The sequence below is a fragment of the Brassica oleracea genome, chromosome C3, assembly GCF_000695525.1.
Source record: "Brassica oleracea var. oleracea cultivar TO1000 chromosome C3, BOL, whole genome shotgun sequence".
Taxonomy (NCBI): domain Eukaryota; kingdom Viridiplantae; phylum Streptophyta; class Magnoliopsida; order Brassicales; family Brassicaceae; genus Brassica; species Brassica oleracea.
In genome coordinates, this window is record NC_027750.1 from 48,577,788 (window position 1) to 48,597,928 (window position 20,141).

Here is a 20,141-nt window from a genome sequence, read left to right on the forward strand (position 1 = left end):
CCTTATATGTTTGTGATTTGTACCGAGATTCTTGTTCAGATGATGAAAAGAGCAGAAGAGAAATGACTCATCACATGCCTCAAAGTGGCCAGAAGCGCACCTGCTGTCTCTCATCTTCTATATGCGGACGATAGCTTGTTTTACTGCAAAAGTAATGATGAAGAGCTCCAACAATTATTCCAGATATTAGAGAACTATAGCTAGTCTCTGGCCAAAGGGTGAATTATCAGAAATAAAGTATATATTTCGGTAAGCAAGTGCCAGAGAACAGAAGAGTGATCATCAAAGATAAGCTGAGAATTCAGGAAACCGGTGGTGAAGGGATGTACTTAGGGCTGCCTGAATCATTCTGGGGCTCCAAAGTGTCTTTTTTAAGCTATCTCAAGGAAAGAATAAGCCAGAAAGTTCAAGGATGGCAGATGAGGTTCTTTTCTCCGGGAGGAAAATAAGTGATGCTCAAATCCATTGCGATGGCTCTCCCCATGTATACAATGAGCTGCTTTCTGCTACCTAAAACACTCTGCAGGAAAATCATAGCCACTATGGCAGATTTTTGGTGGAGGAACAAGAAAGAAAGTCGTGGGATACATTGGAAGAGTTAGGATCAATTAGCAAAACCGAAGGTTGTAGAAGCACTAGGTTTCCGGGACCTGGAGGCTTTCAATATAGCACTTCTAGGAAAGCAATTATGGAGAATGGCAACCTATAAAGACTCATTGCTGGCCAGAATCTTTAAAGCACGGTACTTTGCGAAGGCTGATCCTTTCTCAGCCACTCTTGGATCGAGACCTTCATATGCGTGGAGAAGCATTCACTCAGCCCAAAGGTTGATGTGACAGGGTGCAAGAGTAGTCATTGGTAACAGTCACCATAACAATGTTTGGCAAGAACAATGGGTAGAGTGCAAGCCTGCAAGAGGGGTCCAAAAGACAAACCTCAGCTTAGGTCAAAATGAAGGTTTAGTATCATCTGATATGAAGGTCGCAGAGTTGCTGATTGAAGGAACAAGAGAATGAAACAGACTGTTACTGCAGAGGTTGTTCCCACAAGATGAAGTCGAGCAGATTGAAAAGATCAGGCCAGGAGGCACTTTTAGTGACGATGTGTACGGATGGGAGTATACTAAAACAGGGCTCTATAATGTTAAGTCGGGTTAATGGGTGCAGAAGAATGTTTTGGAAGGGAACATGGCGCAAGTACAAGTCTCCCAGCTAAGCATTGATAGTCTATACCAAGCTATTTGGCAGACGAAAACAAGTCCGAAGATCCAACACTTCCTTTGGAAGTGCTTGAGTAACTCTCTACCAACCGCAGAGAATATGACCCATAGACACATAGCAAAAGATGCGAGCTGCCCTCGGTGTGACTCTGGTCCATAATTGGAAAATCATTTGCTTTTCCAGTGTCCGTATGCGAGGTTCATCTGGACCCTTTCCCCGATCAAAGATCCCAAAGATGGAGTGATGTCTAACTCCCTCTACTCAAACTTATATCATGTTTTGAGAAATCCGCTAGATGGAAGTTTGGATGATGAGCGGTTAGAGTTAGGTCCTTGGATCCTTTGGAGATTATGGAAGAATATAAATGAGTACATATTTAAGGGGAAGGATTTTGGTGGGGACATCACTATAAGGAAAGCAATAGAGGATGCAAAGGAGTGGAACAAAAGAAATGTGGTAAAAGAAAGTGAGGTGAAAGTCCCAATATCCAATCCTATCTCTAAGGTTTGGAAACCACCGAGTAACTAGTAGATTAAATGCAATGTAGATGGTTCTTGGAATCATAAAGCAGACGGTGCAGATATCGGTTGGTTGAGTAGATATCGAGAAGGGAAAATGTTATGGGCATGGGCAAGAAAGCTACAAGGTTTGGGGTCTACAATTGAAACTGAAGCGGAAGCATTGAGATGGGCGGTAACTATGGTGAACTTAGGTTATAAAAAGGTCATTGTGGAATCTGATTCAAGTACTGATTCAAATGATTAGGGGAGAAGAAGTCATCTGGCCGAAATTACTGCTCATCATCCAGGATATCACCCAAACTTTGAAGAAGGGCACATATTTTGTGATGATTTATCATTCAAGTGAAGGAAACAAGACAGCTAATACGATAGCAAATGAAGCTTTTTCTTTTATGAATTATGTTCTTAAGATATATTTTATAGTGCCAGGATGGTTAAAATCTACTGTGGAGACTGAAAAACCTCGTGTATAAAACCTTTTTCATGGTTATTAATCAAAGTTGATGTTGAGAAAAAAAAAATTGGGTATATTGTGCAAGTCGGCTGATCTGACGTTTCTCTTCTTTCTCCACCACTACTTTTTAATATCCCTTGTCCACGTTTTGTCATTGTCTGTATTCATTTGGTCGGTTCTCCAAATAAGCCTCCTCCCCTTATTTTCATTTTCTTTTTCTTTATTTCTATTAATAATTGAAAGAGAGAGCATATTTGATTCATAATCTTTTACTTTTAAAACCAAAAGATTCGTAATATTGACTTCAAATGTAAGAAGACTGGTTTGTATCCAGTTTTTTTCATACATCAGTAGCATTAGTAGAACACTTGTTTTTCAAATAAAATCTTTATTAGTAGAACTCTATTACTGTGCTAACATAAATAGGAAGGGGATACTTTGATAAGAAATGAACCAATGATTCGGATAAACCAAGCCAAGACAAACCGTTCTCATACGGGAGATGAAATGTTGATAACACAGCAACGCAAGATACTAACAAAGCTTTACTGACTAAAGAATCTCACAAGCTTTAAATGAACACAACCGAAGAGCATAAAAAACAGAGTAACAAGTATTCTACAATGGTCTTGCATGAACCAAAACTTGAAATGAAAGAGAAGGCAATGAAAAGAAAAGTCTGAATCTTGGGATAGGGAATAAACCAGAAAACATATTACCTTTGGTTTTAGGTAGAGCAGCAGCCTCGTTTCACGCCTCCAGATGTGTCATCGACGTTAATCGTAGTTCCTTGCCCTGGAATGGCGGAGTTAGCAGCAGCCGCTTCTTGTGCAGCCAGTGCCTTTTTGCTTATGATATGGTAGATCTCTCCTAAGATGGTCTGAAAGGCTTTCTCGACGTTTGTAGCTTCGAGAGCAGAAGTCTCCAGGAAAGAGAGACCTTCCTTCTCGGCCAGATTGTGACCGTCTTCCTCAGCAACGGATCTCAAGTGGTTAAGATCGGATTTGTTGCCAGCCATCATGATGACGATGTTGGAATCAGCATGGTCTCTGAGTTCGCGGAGCCACCTCAAGGCATTGTCAAAGGTCTGCCTCTTGGTGATGTCGTAGACAAGGAGGGCACCCACTGCGCCTCGGTAGTAAGCGCTAGTGATAGCTCTGTACCTCTCCTGACCTGCAGTATCCCAGATCTGAGCTTTGATCGTCTTTCCTTCCACCTGTGAATCCATTCGGGTAACAACCAGTTAGACCTCAAGACTATGAACAAGATTGCTAACGTTTCAGTAATCCCATTGTTAACAACTACATAGGTGTATAATGTATAACAAAATGATATTTTTTGTAAGTTTATTGGTTGACTTAGAGAGAGGGTTACTTATAAAGGTGGACAAAGTCATGCATCACCTATGACAATAATAATCAGGAGATGCAACAGATTATTGAGGATCTTATTTTGAAAATCAAATTGGCTCTCACGACCATCCAATAATAGTGTCTTAAATTGATCAAAAAGCATTGGTCAAGACTTTAATGTCCAGCTCTCAACTAAGAATCTCTCTTGAACAAAAAAAAAAAAGAAAGAGAGCACAATCAACTTGATCCAAAGAAACCAACAAAACGAGAGAGGATGCAAGTTTAAACCAAAACGCATAAATGTAAAGCATATTGCAGCAGCTACGTGCAGAGAAAACATAAATCAAGTGAAAACTGTCCTCTGATTCTAACACACCATTGAAAGAGAATAACCTGAGTAGTCCTGGTGGCGAATTCGACACCGATGGTGGATTTGGATTCCAAGCAAAACTCGTTCCTCGTGAATCTGGACAATATGTTCGATTTCCCCACACCCGAGTCTCCGATCAACACGATCTTAAACAAATAATCGTATTCCTGATCCACTCTATTCGCCATTTCTTTCCCCGATTTAGCAATCAACCCTACACAAATCAAAGACTCTCGGAATCAGAACCCATATCGTTTGAAATTAAGACGAGATCCAAGTTAACAATCAGAAGAACCATTACCCTTTCGTACGAAGAATGGCGGAGGAATCAGATCTGACAAGGACGAAGCTTGAATTGAGAGCGATTTCGATTCCTTTTTTAACAATCTACGAATTTTGTTCTGTGTGTAAAAATGGGAAGTTTTGACCCAACTGTTTGATTTGTTTGCCTTTCTAAGAGAGAGGAAGCAATAAAGTTTATATACGAGCGTATATACGCGTATAATACGTATCTATCCAGGCATTTTAAGAAACGACGTCGCGTTCTAGAAAAGGACAAAGCCTCTAATTACTATGCTGATGTGGCTAGGAATGATTCGTAAGCCGGCTGCCAAAAAGTAAGAGCATGTTCCAAGCGTTTTATTCCAACTTTCAACACAATTTCTGCTTTAAAAAAAAAAAAAAATTACATAAGGTCATGATTGGTCTTCTCTGGTGTTTCGCAAATAGTAAGGGACAAACTTTTTATTTTTGCTATCAATCTTCATCGGTGGCTTAGAGCATCTTCAAAATAAACTCTATAATTTCAAATATAACATTTTTTGTTCTCCAAAAAAAACTTAAAAACTTCAAATTTCAAATATAACATTTTTTGTTCTCCAAAAGAAACTTAAAAACTTCAAATTTAGAGCTTTAAGAATTTTTTTTGTCAACAACATAAACCTTAAAACTCCAAATTTGAAGTTTCATTTTTTATTTGCATTTTTGTTTTTATAATTAATTACACATCACAATTATGATTTTTAAGTATTATTCATTTATCGTTTTAATTTTTAAAACTTTTGTATATCATAAATATTTCACATTTATTTTTATAAATTCAAATTTTACACATAAAATTAAATAAAATTTATAAAATAAGATTTATAATATTTTAAAACTAGAATTAGGCGACAAGAATATTACAAAAAAACTTAATTTAAAAAAAAAAAGATACATGAAGACTTAATTATTATACAAATTTAAATATTATAACAATACTAATAGTCTAGAAATTTGTTCCGGAACCTCTAAAATATTTTCCAAATTTTTTGTCTGTAACCGAAGATGGATCATTACATAAATAATTTTATGAAATAATGTGATATTTTTCTTGTATTTTAATATGTAATTAATTATTTATATTTATAATTTTATATTTTAGTGTAATATTTTATTAATTAATATTACTGTAATAGTTTTATATATGTGCTAGTGATTTATAAAATCTGAATGGATTATATCAATTATGACAAATATAAAGACAATAATGTAAATTACAAATAATTTTGAAGTTAAATTTGAAATTTTCTTTTAGAAAAGAATACTTTGAAACTTCAAATATAAAGTTTCGCAAACTCTAAAATAGAGAGTCTTTTGGAGATGCTCTTATAACTTGCGCAGTTGCACAATAAAAGAAAAATAAAAAATTTAAGATCGCAATTGGATAAAATATGTGTGTGGGGGAAACAAGCTGTAACCAAAAAAGCGTATGTGTAAATCAATAAATTATGCATTGAAGATTTGCTAATATGGATTATCTATTATGAAATCATTATTTCGGATATTTTAAAAGAATAAAATGATAAATGTTTCAAAAACAAAGTGAAAATTACAAGATAATTTGCATGTATAAAAAATTAAGGATAATTTGTAGGTTGAGGTTCAACTTAGCAATTTAAAGTTTTCAGAATGTGAGTATGTAAACTATGTCGAACAACCAGATGGAACATATGCGATGATGTTATGTGGATGAAGCTTGGAGAGAACATGATGCTTTTATAGTTTAACTGTTCGAGTATGGTTCTGCCCTACATAAGGGTCAATCGATATCGTTACGGGGCTATAAATATCGAACTAGGCCTATTACATTTACATGCAAAAAGTGAAATTTTATTTGGTCTACGAAGTACATAAGAGTTCAACAGTTTCCGGAGTTGGTGTTCGCCATGCATTTTCCCTGTCTATACTAACGGAACTGTCAACTCTCACTTTTCACATGAATGAATTTCAACAACGTATCTCTTCCTTAATTTTACAATCACATATTCCATGAACAAATAATAAAATGGCAAACAAACTAGCACGATGTGATTACAATTTGCCGTAGGTTATAGTTTTATGTTGATTCTATCTCACCGATTTTGTTAGCTAAATCGATGTCTATTTAGAAGTAGTTTAGTTAATATTGGCAAAAAGATTAGAAAAGAAATATAGGCATTAATGAAATAACCAATTCAGATTTACATAGAATACATCTCTTATTGGTTTAAACTGAGAATGCGGGTGTCTGAATTCATGGAAGCGGAGGTAACATTTTCAAACCTTATTAAGTGATTTATGCGATTTACTGAAAAGTGGTTGGAAACTAATAATGATATTTACTACATATAGAATAACGGATGCAGTAGAGATGAAAATGAAATAATAAATTAAAAAATGTAAATATAATGTTATAGAATATTAAACCCATATTATTATAATATATACGAATAATTACTCTATATTTTTATTATTCATTACTTTAGATGAAATTACAATTTTAATGACAAAGTACTTATTGTGTGGAGATTGCAATTAAATTTAAAAAAAAATAATTTTTTAAGTATGTATATATGGATTGAGGAAATATTTATCGATAAAATTTGGTTTAGGGATCTTAGAAATTATGGGGTATAGTTAGTGATTATTGATTAGAAAGTATTAGTTGTATTCATATATTGTGGTTATAGTATTTAAATTTTTTTTAATATTTTATTTTTGTTTAGAAATGAAGCCTTTTTTTAAATTATTTTAATTATATACCCGCAAAAGCTGGAAAAAAATAAATTTGATTTTAAAAATTTTGAATGACTCAAAATGGTACAAAGCTCAGTTACAAAAAAAAAAAAATGGTGCAAAGCGATGAAAATAATTTTTGTGATTGTTATCTTTTTGTCAACGTCAACCAATACCAATTTTAGCAAAAAAAAAAAAAAACGTCAACCAATACCACAGTAACAATCGCTAGTGATAATCAATACCACCCGCAAATACATTCCTTATATATATATATTGCATGGAAAACCAATCAACCTTTATATGGTGCATGCGAAAATTTATGTGGTCACATTCGACGTCATTCCGATGTGAGCTAATGATTTATTTAAAACTAGTATTGTGCTTTGCATGGGAATTATTTTGCTTACAAATAAAATAAAATTTTAATTATATATAACTAAAATAACATGTATTATTTACCTTTGATTTATCAGAAGGATGTGTGTATATGTAAGAAAATTTTAACACACTTATCATTATTTAACCACAAACATACTATAAAATGAAGTTAGATTTGTTTAAATATTTTTACATTGATCTTAGTTAGCTTGTTTGATATAAATATTAGTTCAAAGTTTTCCCGTTTCACAACTTTTTGTTGCTTTCATTATTTTTCCTAATTTTTGACTGTGACCTGAATTTATGTTTCTTTAACTAAATTCATTTAGTAATTCATTCAGTATGTTAATTTACGAACAAAACTAATATTATAACTCGAATAAAACAATAAAAAATAGAATGTAACATAGAATAGATGATCTTTATGCTTAAGGTATGCTATACTTTAAAATCTATATGATCATTTACCCAAAAAAAAAAATGGTCATGGATAAAGAAGAATGATTCATGGGTAATGTAGTTTTTTTGAACTTATCATGGGTAACGTGGTTGGTTTCACGAAACTGTTATACAGCTGTTTTTAAAAAAAAAAAATATTATTTGTTTGAATTAATTTCTCTTAAGTTTGTAAATATTTATTACCTAACAGAATATGATTCGTCAAGTGAGACTGTGTTTTATACATAAATGATTCATTTTGCAGCCATAATTTAGCAAATTCCTTACCATAGTAAATCACACCAACAAAGATCATTTCTTTTTTGCTTTTAAATTATCTTTTAAAATAAAAAATTTAAAGTTTTTGTTTGTTTTAATCTAAATTAAACTTATTTTAGGCATATTTCTAGAAATGGATACCACCTACAATAAGTTTTTTAAAATATATAATTCTTAAAAAATTATATCATAAAAATGAAATTGAACATAAAAATTATATCGTACATAGTCAATTTTTATATAATAGACTTACAAAAAAATGTAAGATAGTAGCGTATGCTCTTTTATAGAAAATGAGATTAGTGAAATAGTAACCATAGCAAAAAAATTGTAAATATCTGATTTGTATAATCATAATTGCTGATAGTTTTTTTTTCTTGGTGGAATGTCATCGCATCATTTGTTAATCATTAATTCATGAGATATGATTTCTTCCAAGTTACAAAACCAAAACGTGTTTTATAAAGTGTAACCTTTTTTTTGTCAACGAAAGTGTAACCTAAAAGAGTCAATCAAAGAACTAAACATACCATTTGTTTTTAGATGGTGTACGGTTCTGCTTTAGTTCTAAGTTTGTTGAGAGAAAGCTTGTATGTCTTTTGTCTTCTTCCTTCATTGCTGGGAAAGCTCTGATTTTCCAAACTTTTATTGAAAAATAAAGCTTTGAAACAGAATATATTCTAGTGTCATTTTAGCTTGAAATGAACAATTAAGAGATTATTAAATAAAAATAAGAGGAAACTGAATCTAAATTAAGAATAACCATATACTTGTATAGAGTTTTCTATCAGTCAAAGAACTCAATAAAAAAGAACCATGAAGCTATGGAGAACAAGAGAGAGGGAGATTAGTGAGTAAAATTCTGATCAAATGTACATAAATGATAAAACAGTCTCAGACTCATCACTCACCTTTGAACACACGATGCTCTCGTGTGAGAGATAAAATTTAGGGAAAGTAGATTAATTTATATAGGACACCAAGAAAATGATATAAAAATATATAACGTGGGATTTGTGAGAAAAATTAGGAATATAGTTAGTTGAAAATTTGGATTACAGAAAAAATAGGAGATGAATTTTTATTTTTTTCAAATTGTTTTATAAATCATTTCCACGTCAGGATTTGATTTGCCATGCGACTTGCGATTTAGTATATAGATGATATTTATAAAATATTTAGCTAACTAGACACTACAAAAAAGGTTTGTTTAAATCATTTATTTTACATATTTGTATTACTTATAAATGATGTAACATCACTTAAATACATGACTTAGTTTTTGGTGATGCAAATAATTTGTATCATTTTGTTCAAAACTGATGTAAAAATAGCAAATATTTCCATGTGATGTTAGTATGTGTCAATTGTTACAAATGATGTTACTATTTATATCATTTGTTTTAAATGATGTTTGTATTAGTGTCGATTTAATAAATTGATTGTAGTTATTTAAATCATTTTTTTTACGACAATTATTTAAATCATTTACTATTACCTGATGTAAACGTAATATCAGTTTTTGGAAATGATGTTAATAGTTGTATCATATACAACAAATGATTTAAAATATTTATCTCATTTGTAAATAATTTATGTTAAGGTTATATCAGTTCCATAAATGATTTCAACAATTGTATCATTTACAAAAAGTCGATATAAAATATTGTTATCACTTTTAAATAAATGATGTTAAATATATATCAATTTTAGTAAACGATTCGAATATATTTAACTTACACAAAATGATACAAGTATTATTTTTATTTACATATTTATAATATACGTACATTAATATAAACAAATTTTGCAATTTAATAATTTAAGATATATAAAAATAAAATAAAATAATTATCTAAATACACCCAAAACTAATAATTAATGTATTAGAAAGCAAGTTACATAGTTGTTCCATAATGCAAATTCAAACAACACAAAAAGTTCAAAGTTACTGAAAGTATTGTTAAGCATTACCACATGCTCCGCTTGAATATTTCCATCAACACAATCACTCATTTTCCTGAGATACAATTATACAACAAATATGTTAATCATTTGAATATTAATGTATTACAAGTAAAATATAAATATATTTACCTGATCTGGATTGGGTGGATATGGTAGTTGGCAAATGCTGGATTTGGTGTATTAGCAAAAGCAACATCAAAACTTGTAGCCCATGATCTTGCCTAAATATTTAGTTAACATATTAGTTCTATATACCAAAGTATAGTAATGTAATTTAACTAATAAATGATATAATTACCTATTCACCTGTTGAAGTACCAATTATTTGTTGGATGAATGTAGTCATTCTTTTGACTTGATCTGATAATTCATTCACTTGTGTCTTCAACTCAACAACCATTTTAGAATTTTCTATATCTTGTCTATTTGCAGTTGAGCGGCACACTAATATTGAAGGTGTAGGTGATACACCCTAAGATAGGATCACTCGACCGGTAAGGTTTGGATATGAACTCCGAAGGAGAAATGATGGATTGAAGGGTCACACAGCAGTTGCGGAATGGCTGCTGATATTCTCGAAACCAATTTGTTGTCGGATGTGACGCACCGGTCCAACAAAGAAGCAAACTCAATCCGTTGCTTGATATGACGCACAAGTCCAACGGGAATGAGGTGTTTACTTGGAGCTAACCACACCAAGAAACGAGAAGTGTTCTAATCAAAGAACAAAGAGTATGAACTCAAAAATAAGAAGAAAAATCGATTATCATTTCAAAAGGAAGAGGCTACATACTTATAAAGTTTTGTAGTCAAAGACAATAATGAGAATTGTGAGAAAACAAGACATAGAAAAGATAAATTTGACAACAAAACAATAAAGGAGTCAAAGTTGGCGATTTTGAGGACTGGTCAAGGAAACCATTTGCCTACTGTCCAGGTTCATCCGGGCTTGATGTATGCACAGCGGTAAGGAGATGGACGAACGCAGGACGGTTGGTGCGAACGGCCGGGTGTTCTTCACGAACGAGTCTGGTCCAATTGTGAGCCAAGTCTTCAGAAAGATGGAGAATCCTTGCCTTAGAGAAATTTGGATAAGTCCAAGAGTGGGTCGAACACGGAGGCAAGGTCGAGGGCACGATCGTCGGGATGAACTAAACGGCCCACAAGTGAGAATGCACGATCGTCTTCGGATTCTTCATGACCCCGGCTAAGTTTGGCTCGACTATCAGTCTTGGATTGCCGAGAAGGTCGGGAAAGACGGTCTGTGGTATGGTCAGTTCAATAATCTGATCGTGGTTCCATCCTTAGCTCCTTTCCGGACGAACGAGGGTTGATCCGGTACACGGCTCGGTCAGTCTGTTCGGCCCGGTCGGAAGAGTGAACCTCGGTTGAATTAATCAGGACGTTATGATCTCCATGCGAGGTTGGTTCCACGGACTGGTCCACGTACTGAGGTGTATCATTCCCTCACTCTTCAAAAGGTTTTTTCCAAATCCGGATCATCTACAAGAAAAGGAGACAAGTCAGAAACATTAAAACTTGAAGAGATGTCATACTTACCTTGCAAATCAAGCTGATAAGCGCATTGTCACTGATTTTTCTAAGGATCGGAAATGGGCCATCGACCTGAGGCATGAGTTTGGATTTCCTTTCTTCCGGGAAACGTTGCTTCCTCAAATGGGCCCAAACAAGATCACCCTCCTCAAAGAAAAACTTCTTTCGTTTCTTGTTTGCCTTTCTTGTGTAAACCTCAGTTTTGGCTTCAATGTTGGCACGAACCTGTTCATGCAACTTCTTGATCGTGTTCGCCTTTCTCTTGCATCTGTACTAACTCTTTCACTCAAAGGCAAAGGCAAAAGATCAAGTGGAGATAAGGGATTGAAACCATAAACAACCTCAAAAGAAGAAAACTTAGTAGAAGAATGCATGGAATGATTGTAAGCAAATTCAACATGAGATAAACATTCTTCCCAAAGTCTAAGATTTTTCTTAACCAATGACCTAAGTAATGCGGACAAGGTCCGGTTCACAACCTCAATTTGGCCATCGGTCTGTGGGTGACAAGTGGTGGAAAACATCAATCTCGTTCATAACTTAGACCACAAAGTTTTCGAGAAATAACTAAGGAATTTAGCATCACGATCTGAAACAATGGTCTTAAGCATTCTGTGCAACCTAACAATATCTCTAAAGAACAAATCAGGAAGTTGCACGGCATCATCAGTTTTATGACAAGGTATGAAATGAGCCATCTTAGAGAATCTATCAACCACCACAAAGATAGAATCTCGACCAGATTTAGATCTAGCCAAACCAAGCACAAAGTCCATAGAAATATCAACCCAAGGAAGGGGTGGAATGGGTAGGGCCGAATACAAACCTTGGTTTAGTGCCTTGGACTTGGCTTTCTAACAAACCACACATCGGCCACAGATCCTTTCCACATCTTTCATCAGGCTTGGCCAATAAAAGTGCTCATGAACGACCTTGTGTGTTTACTTAACTCCAAAGTGTCCCATAAGGCCTCCTCCGTGTGCTTCCCTGAGAAACAACTCTCTCAAAGAACATTGGGGCACACACAAACGGTTATCAAAGAATAAAAATTCAGACATTTGATAATACTTCCCATAAGCCGCTTTAGAACATTTTCTGAAAACCTCTTTAAAATCATGATCAGTTTCATACAAATCCTTGATGAATTCAAAACTGAGCAATTTGGTCTCAAGGGCTGAAAGAAGAACATACCTTCGAGACAAGGCATCAGCCACCACGTTTTCTTTACCTTGTTTGTACTTGATCACATAAGGAAAGGTCTCAATGAACTCGACCCAACGTGCATGTCTCTTGTTCAACTTATGCTGCCCCTTAAGGTGTTTCAAAGACTGGTAATCCGTGTGAATCACAAACTCCTTCGGCCAAAGATAGTGCTGCCACATTTGAAGAGCCCGAACCAGAGCATACAACTCCTGGTCATAAGTGGGGTAGTTGAGCGTGGCTCCTCCAAGCTTCTCACTGAAGTAAGCAATGGGTTTCCTATCCTGCATCAAGACAACACCAATACCTACCCCGGAGGCACCACATTCAATCTCAAAAGTCTTAGAGAAATCAGGAAGGACAAGTAAAGGAGCTTGAGTCAACTTCCCTTTTAGAATCCGGAATGCCTCTTCTTGAGCTTGTTCCCACTTGAAACCAACGTTCTTCTTGATCACTTCAGTAAGTGGGGCTGCAATGGTACTGAAGTTCTAAACAAACCGTCTATAGAAGCCAGCAAGGCCATGGAAGCTCCTCACCTCACCAACGGTCGTTGGACTAGGCCAGTCACGGATGGCTTTGTTCTTCTCCTCGTCCACTCTAAGTCCATCAGCACCTACAACAAAGCCTAAGAACACCACGTGATTTGTTCCAAAAGAGCATTTACCAAGATTTGCAAAGAGCCTTTCTTTCCTAAGAACTTCAAGAACAGAATTCAAATGCATCTTATGATCATCTAAGTTCTTGCTGTAGATAAGAATGTCATCAAAGTAAACTACAACAAAATGACCAATGAACGACCTCAAGATATGATTCATCAAACGCATGAACATGCTAGGTGCATTAGTAAGACCAAATGGCATGACAAGCCACTCATATAATCCTAGCTTTGTTTTAAATGCAGTTTTCCATTCATCACCTTCTTTCATCCTAATCTGGTGATAGCCACTTGATATACCATGGATTTTACCCATTATTAGCCATGGTATATAGGTGTTTTAAGATATATTTGCTACTATATAGAGTCTATTTAGAGTGTTTATAGGTTCAGGAACGATTTGGAGGAAAATGGTGATTTTGGTGTCTTTTGGAGCCTTTTGAGGTGCAGAGCGGCCTAGACATGTCAGATGTTTAGATATGGATGGAGGCCATCTGTAGCATCCCCGTCCCGCTGTCTGAGCTGGATCAATCTAAGGACGAGTCAGACAAACCGATCAAATGACTTAGTCAGGATTAGACTAGTCGTCTAGGACAGTGTTGGCCAGTTAGGACAATGATGCCGAGTCCGGACATAACAGTTGAGCTTGTCGGACCAAACTGGTCGGGTTTCAGACAAGGTAGTTAGACTTGTCTTCCGAGATTAGATAGTCTATATACGAACTGATTGAATATACGTTCTGATGGGAACGGGTACTGAGCTGAACGTGTACAGGAAGCTAAGCAAACTGATGGGATCAGTTATCTGGCGGTTACCGGGAGCAGTTACTGAGCAGTTGCTAGAGCGGTTAGCATAGTAGTTTGGAACGATTATCATATCAGTTGACAAGAACGGTTTCATGGTTGGTTTTCTTAACTGACACAGACAGTTATTGGATTGGGAAACCGTCAAAGGCAGTTGGCCGAGAGAAAGTAACTGCCGAGGGCAGTTACAGGCTGGATTGGGCGCGGAGCGGTTAGGTTGGTGGAGAAACCGCCCATGTGTTTCCCTTAAGTGGGATTTCGCGGATCAGAGAGAGGGACACGGGTTCCTGGACAGAAAGACAGATAAAAAAATACCGAAAGAGACCGAGTGAGATCAATCCTGATCGGAAAGAAGGAGAGCGTTGGCCGGAGGGCCGATCGGAGTCTCAGTTAGAGACCGCAGGTCTGTCTGTTCACTGCGACTCTGTCTGATCAGAACGTTGATCAGATCGTACTGATGACACTGAAGGGAGAGAACAGAGGGAAGGGAACTGAGAGAGAGACAGATGGATCCGAACAAGGATATTAGGCAGAAGGCCGTTTCAAGCCTCCTTTGGTGGACGCGAGTCCTTCTTGTTCTGATGCGTCTGGTTCTGATCCCTACACGAATGGATCGGGACTAGGATATCGAGAGATGGTACCGGAGAGCGATGGCTAGATCGTGCGGATCCTGCCTTATGGCCGGCAAGTACTGACTTGGATTTGAGATAAAATGATTCAGAGAAGAGAAATGTAGGGAAAAAAGAAACCAGAATAAGACTACATGTTTTCTCAGATACCTACTAGGGTAAGAGTCCATGTGTCCTTTGATCGACCTACACATTTATATGCAGAAATGAGGTCAGTAGAGGGGTATGGGCTGAGCATATTTTAAGACCAACTGAAGTCCAGAAGCCACACAAAGTTACCAAAATATCCATGGACGACCAGAAACCCTATTTATGTATTTCTAAGCCATTGTTGACGACCACAAGCTTTCTATTATCCTATTCTATTGTTTTCTCTTAGGATTTGAGAGAAGATCAATTCTCCTTCAGAGATTGATTGGAACTCCATTGGTTTTATCATTGATTTCTTTATCTATTATATTATTTAGACTATGATAAATGTTATTGATTCTATGTCTGAGTAATCATCTTGTTAAGTTTAGGGATTTCATGAGCTTAATGTCAAACTGATAATCAATTAGGATTGCTAGATTATCTATAGATCTCTACACCAGGGTGATTTGTAATATTAGGATCTGGAATAGTTAGAATAGCATCCAGGAGGATGAAGCAACCAAAGACTACATCATCTGCAAGCTGTTCAAATATTCTCTCTCTGGGAATGCTAAAAATTAGCTGAGATGCGTACCATCAAGATCTCTCACCACATGGAATGATGTCAGGACTGCGTTTATGACTGAACTTTTAGATGATGCAAAGGATGAAGAGATGAGAGATGAAATTTGGACATTCTCTCAGGGACCTACAGAAGCTTTCAAAAGCTCTTGGGAGAGGCTTAGGAGATACCAAAGGGACTTCCACATCATGGTTTTACGGAGAGTCAGTTGTTGAAAAGGTTCTACAAGGGTATTGATGTGCGATATCATATGATGCTGGATACTGCAAGCGAAGGAAACTTCGAGACAAGGACCCCAGAGGAAGCTAAGAGACTGATTCAGAACTTGATGTCTAGCAACAGTTTCAAAAATCTGGATATGCACAGGATAAAATCAGCTGCGATGGATAGCGACAAGATCGTTGAGGCTGAGATTGGTTTGGTACATGAAGTCTCGTTGGTAGAACATGTTGTAGAAAAGGATGAGGATCAGGGCTATATAGAAAAGATGGAATCTATAATAGAGAAGGTCCTGGAATTCAGAAGAAGACGAGTGCATACTTAAATGTAAGGTTGGATGTTCTCTACAAAGAGCTGAGTGGAAAAGTTGAAACCTTAGATGCCCATGTCATAATGCTAGATGTCCAGGTTTCTCAGACTGCATAAGCTGTGAAGAAGCAAGAAGCTCTGGTCAAAGGGAAAGCTGTGGAAAGTGAGAGGCACCAGGTTAATGCCATCTCATATAATGACTTTGGGGAAGTGCTCGAGCAGGAAAAGCTGGAAGAAGATGCTTTCCTAGTCGAAAGCTCCATGTCCACAGGCAGCTCGTACTGGTGTCGACCGACACCAACAACTGAGCATCGACCGACACCAACAACTAAGCATCAACCGACATCAACAACTGAGCATCTATCGACATCAATAGCTGAGCACCGATTGACATCATCAGCCGAGCATCGATCGACACCACTTTTGGGATCAGACAAAACTGTTAGAATTCAGAGCCACACAGATTTTCCTGCTCGACACCCGCGTCCTCCCACCCTAGCTCGAGTTAAATCTGATAACTTCAATCGGCAACAACACAAAAAAATCGATCGACAACAACATGGAAGCGTCAATCGACAACAGCAGAAGAGCAGCGATCGACAACCGTTAATGCCATACCGAGTAAGTTTACCAGATCTTGATGCACACAGCTTGAAGGAAACTCGAAATCCATCTCAGACCTCAGTTTGCTTGAAGACAACAGAGAAGATAAGTCAGCAATCTGCAGAAGCACCTGAGCAAGAGCAATCAACCCTAGCTGAAACCTCTTTCGTTGAGAGTGTCGATCGACGACATCTACGAGGTATCGATCGACGACATCTACCAGGTATCGATAGACACCAAACAGACGTATATGAACCTGCCGTGGAAAGGCAGACAACGAAAGAAGAAATTCCAGTTGAGAAGAGAGTGAAATCTAGGAAATCCTATATTCCTAAACATCTCAGGCGAGAAGTTAACAAAGAGAACTTGAAGGATTTCACAAGAGGGTGAAGAGGGTTCCTAAGGATATGTCTTTCGAGGATGCATATCATAAGTATAGACTTGGTAATTTCTTCAGAGAGAGCAGAAAGACTGATAAGGATATTGAGCTCCTATTCAACAATGTCAGCCGTAAACCCAAGAGGACACTGAAGAAGGAACAAGATCCTGGAAAGTTCCTCATTCCATGCTCTATACATAGCCACCATTTACCAATCTCCCTATGCGATACTGGATCTGCAGTCATCATCATGAACATAGACACTGCTGAGCTATTAGGACTAAAGATGGAACCTTCTAAAGATAGTTTCACTTTCGTGGATAGCTCTCGAGTGAACTCAGCAGGCATGATCAAGAATGTTAAGGTGGATATAGGGGAATGCATTATCCCTGTGGACTTTCATGCTATGGATATCAAATTAGGCAAAACATCTCCACTTCTTTTTGGAAGAGCCTTCATGGCTACAGTGGGGGCAGTTTGTGATCTTAAGAGAAATAAGATGTGTCTGACTAATGTTGATGAAACTGTCTTCTATGATCCCATGGAAAAGAAGAAAAGTGAGGAGCTTATTTCATGCATAGAGATGTTTGAAGATCCAGGACCTACAGCTGATTCAAATCGCGAGCCTGCAATACCAGAATCAGCGTCGGTCGACATTAGAATTGCAGCATCGGTCGACTTCCAGTCCTCAGAATCGATCGACAATAAACCTTCAGCATCGGACGACTCTCAGTCTTCAGAATCGATCGACACGAAGCCTTCAGCATCGGTCGACACCCTCCAACTTTCAGAAAAGCCCGGGACTGAAAAGTCTAAGTCTGGGGGAAGGACCAGGAATAGAAAGAAGAAAAAGAAAAGAAATGTAGATGCAGATTTCCTGCCACTAGTCCCTTTGCAATGTCAAGAGGGAAGTATTGAGTATAGAGTGCACTGCAGAGGAAGTTCTGAACCTTTTACCAAGGTTAGAGTGCTATGTGATCCAGAGCTGAGAGAGAAAGGAGAAGTTTCTGCAAGAGCCTGTCTCAACTGCATCAACAAAATGAGGAAGAGAGACACTAAGACTTGTTTTGGAGCAAGTACACATCGTCATACGGACTAAATCACATCTCCAAAGTCAAGCTAAATGACTATAACAAAGCGTTGAGTGGGAGGCAACCCACTATTAGGTAATTTTTTTCAGTTTAGTTTAGATTGTTACTGATTAAAGTTTTATTTATTGCAGGTCAAAAAAAAAATCCGAGGAAGACGAGTTTGCACGAGGATCGACGATGGCTGCACAACATCGATCGACAGAGCATCACTAGCATCGATTGATCGCCACTTCACTGTGTCGATCGACAGAGCTTCAAGAGTATTGATCGCCACTTAACTGTGTTGGTCGACACTCACATCAACCGTTTTTCCTTGTTAAATATTGTCCTTATGATTTATTTCCCCACCAATCTTAGATTGTATAACACTGGAGATAGTGTTGTTTAAGTCTAGGGGAAGTTCTACTAATATTGTGTTTTAGTTAGCTATTTAGAAAAAAAAAGGATCTGAGTAGACGATTGCCCAGCACATCGACCGATGAGAGAATGTTGATATCGATCGACAGTACATTACCTGCAGCGACCGATGGTAAATCTTTTCCATCGATCGACACATAATCTGGTCAGGTATATCGTTCTAACTTGTTAAATTGAGTACTTATGATTTACTTATCACCATAACTCCGACTAGGTATACACTGGGACTGTTTAATTTAAGTCTGGGAGATGTTTACTGATACCTAGTTTATTGTGAGTCTTATCAAATGTTTTCAAAAAAGTTTCTATAGAGTGAAGAAGAGGATTATGATCAAATACAATTTTACTTACTATCTAACCGCTCTCTAGCACCATTCTGTGAGGTTATTGACTGCAGTGTATACTGAATGGAAACGCCAAAGTGGATCACTTGCTAATAACATCCACGCTAGCTGAGAAAGTCTGAAGGAACCGAAGCTAACTTCCAACCTTAATCGATTCAACTTGCTTGTCTTGGGGCTTGGTATACATTGAATCAGATTCCTCTTTCAGGTCTAAAAGGTGTAAGTCTGTAAATTTTTGGTTTCTTTCTCTCCTCTCTTCGGCATCTAGAAAGAAAGAAAAAGAAAAAAGATTGAAATGATTTCCTGCGGTTTAGAGGGGTAGGAGTGTCTCCTGCGGCCCCATTATTCTACTCGAATGGAATGATCACACATCGTTGGAAGCGAGGGGTAGGTACATTACCGATGACTCCACTATTCGCCTACACATTACCAAGAAAAGAAAAAAAAATGTAAAGAAAAATCGAAAAGAAGATGAATAAGATGGGCTGCATCAACATCATTGTTCATTGGATTTGAGATAAAAGGATTCAGAGAAGAGAGATATAGGGAGAAAAGAAACCAGAAGAAGATTACATGTTTACTCAGATACATGCTAGGGTAAGAGTCCATGCGTCCTTTGATCGATACTCCCAAGATTTAGCCTACACATTTATATGCAGAAATGAGGTCAGTAGAGGGGTATGTCAGGCGGAATCAGCTAAGCTGTGGGCTGGATGGTTTTGTTACTAAGCTAAGGTCTAGTACATGAAGTGCCTCTAAAGTTGGCACTGATCTGATGTGGTTTGCAACGTTGCAGAGGTAAAAGTAGGAAGTTTAAAATTGTGTGAATCCTTGCTGTTTTTAAACCTCTTTCACATGACTAATCTATGTTTTGCTTGAGGACAAGCAAAAGGTAAGTCTAGGGGAGTTGATATACCATGGATTTTACCCATTATCAGCCATGGTATATAGGTGTTTTAAGATCTATTTACTACTTTATAGAGTCTATTTAGAGTGTTTACAGGTTCAGGAACGATTTGGAGGAAAGTGGTGATTTTAGTGTCTTTTGGAGCCTTTTGAGGTGCATGTCAGATGTTTAGATATGGATGGAGGCCTTTCCTCGGTGCGATTGAGCTCATCTTTTGACACAAGATATATCTCTGAGTTAGCTTTCCAATACCACCGGTTTGAGGTCAATCCAACGGTTAGATCCGAAGTTATGCCC

At 36.9% G+C, this 20,141-nt stretch overlaps 2 protein-coding genes across 2 annotated transcripts; one reads left to right on the forward strand and one right to left on the reverse strand.

Annotated features, from left to right (window-relative positions):
* The first annotated feature begins 1,187 nt into the window (after positions 1-1,187).
* On the forward strand, positions 1,188-1,748 carry LOC106330793. The gene is made up of 2 exons (XM_013769206.1): positions 1,188-1,196; positions 1,404-1,748. Exons 1-2 carry the CDS (start codon positions 1,188-1,190, stop codon positions 1,746-1,748), a joined length of 354 nt encoding a protein of 117 aa, XP_013624660.1.
* An 891-nt stretch (positions 1,749-2,639) lies between these two features.
* Positions 2,640-4,373, reverse strand: LOC106336384 (ras-related protein RABA2c). Its single transcript, XM_013775209.1, has 3 exons — positions 4,219-4,373; positions 3,941-4,131; positions 2,640-3,411 (listed from the first exon to the last, which is right to left on the reverse strand). The coding sequence occupies exons 2-3, from the start codon at positions 4,103-4,105 to the stop codon at positions 2,923-2,925; spliced, it is 654 nt and encodes a 217-aa protein (XP_013630663.1). The 5' UTR covers positions 4,106-4,131; positions 4,219-4,373; the 3' UTR covers positions 2,640-2,922.
* Positions 4,374-20,141: the final 15,768 nt, after the last annotated feature.

What these genes read in the sequence shown, in the direction of transcription:
- LOC106336384 (XM_013775209.1), bottom strand. Translation starts at nt 4,105, where the DNA reads ATGGCGAATAGAGTGGATCAGGAATACGATTATTTGTTTAAGATCGTG. An exon ending in TCGCCACCAGGACTACTCAG is followed by an intron (nt 3,412 to 3,940) that starts GTTATTCTCTTT and finishes ATGGATTCACAG; the next exon opens with GTGGAAGGAAAGACGATCAA.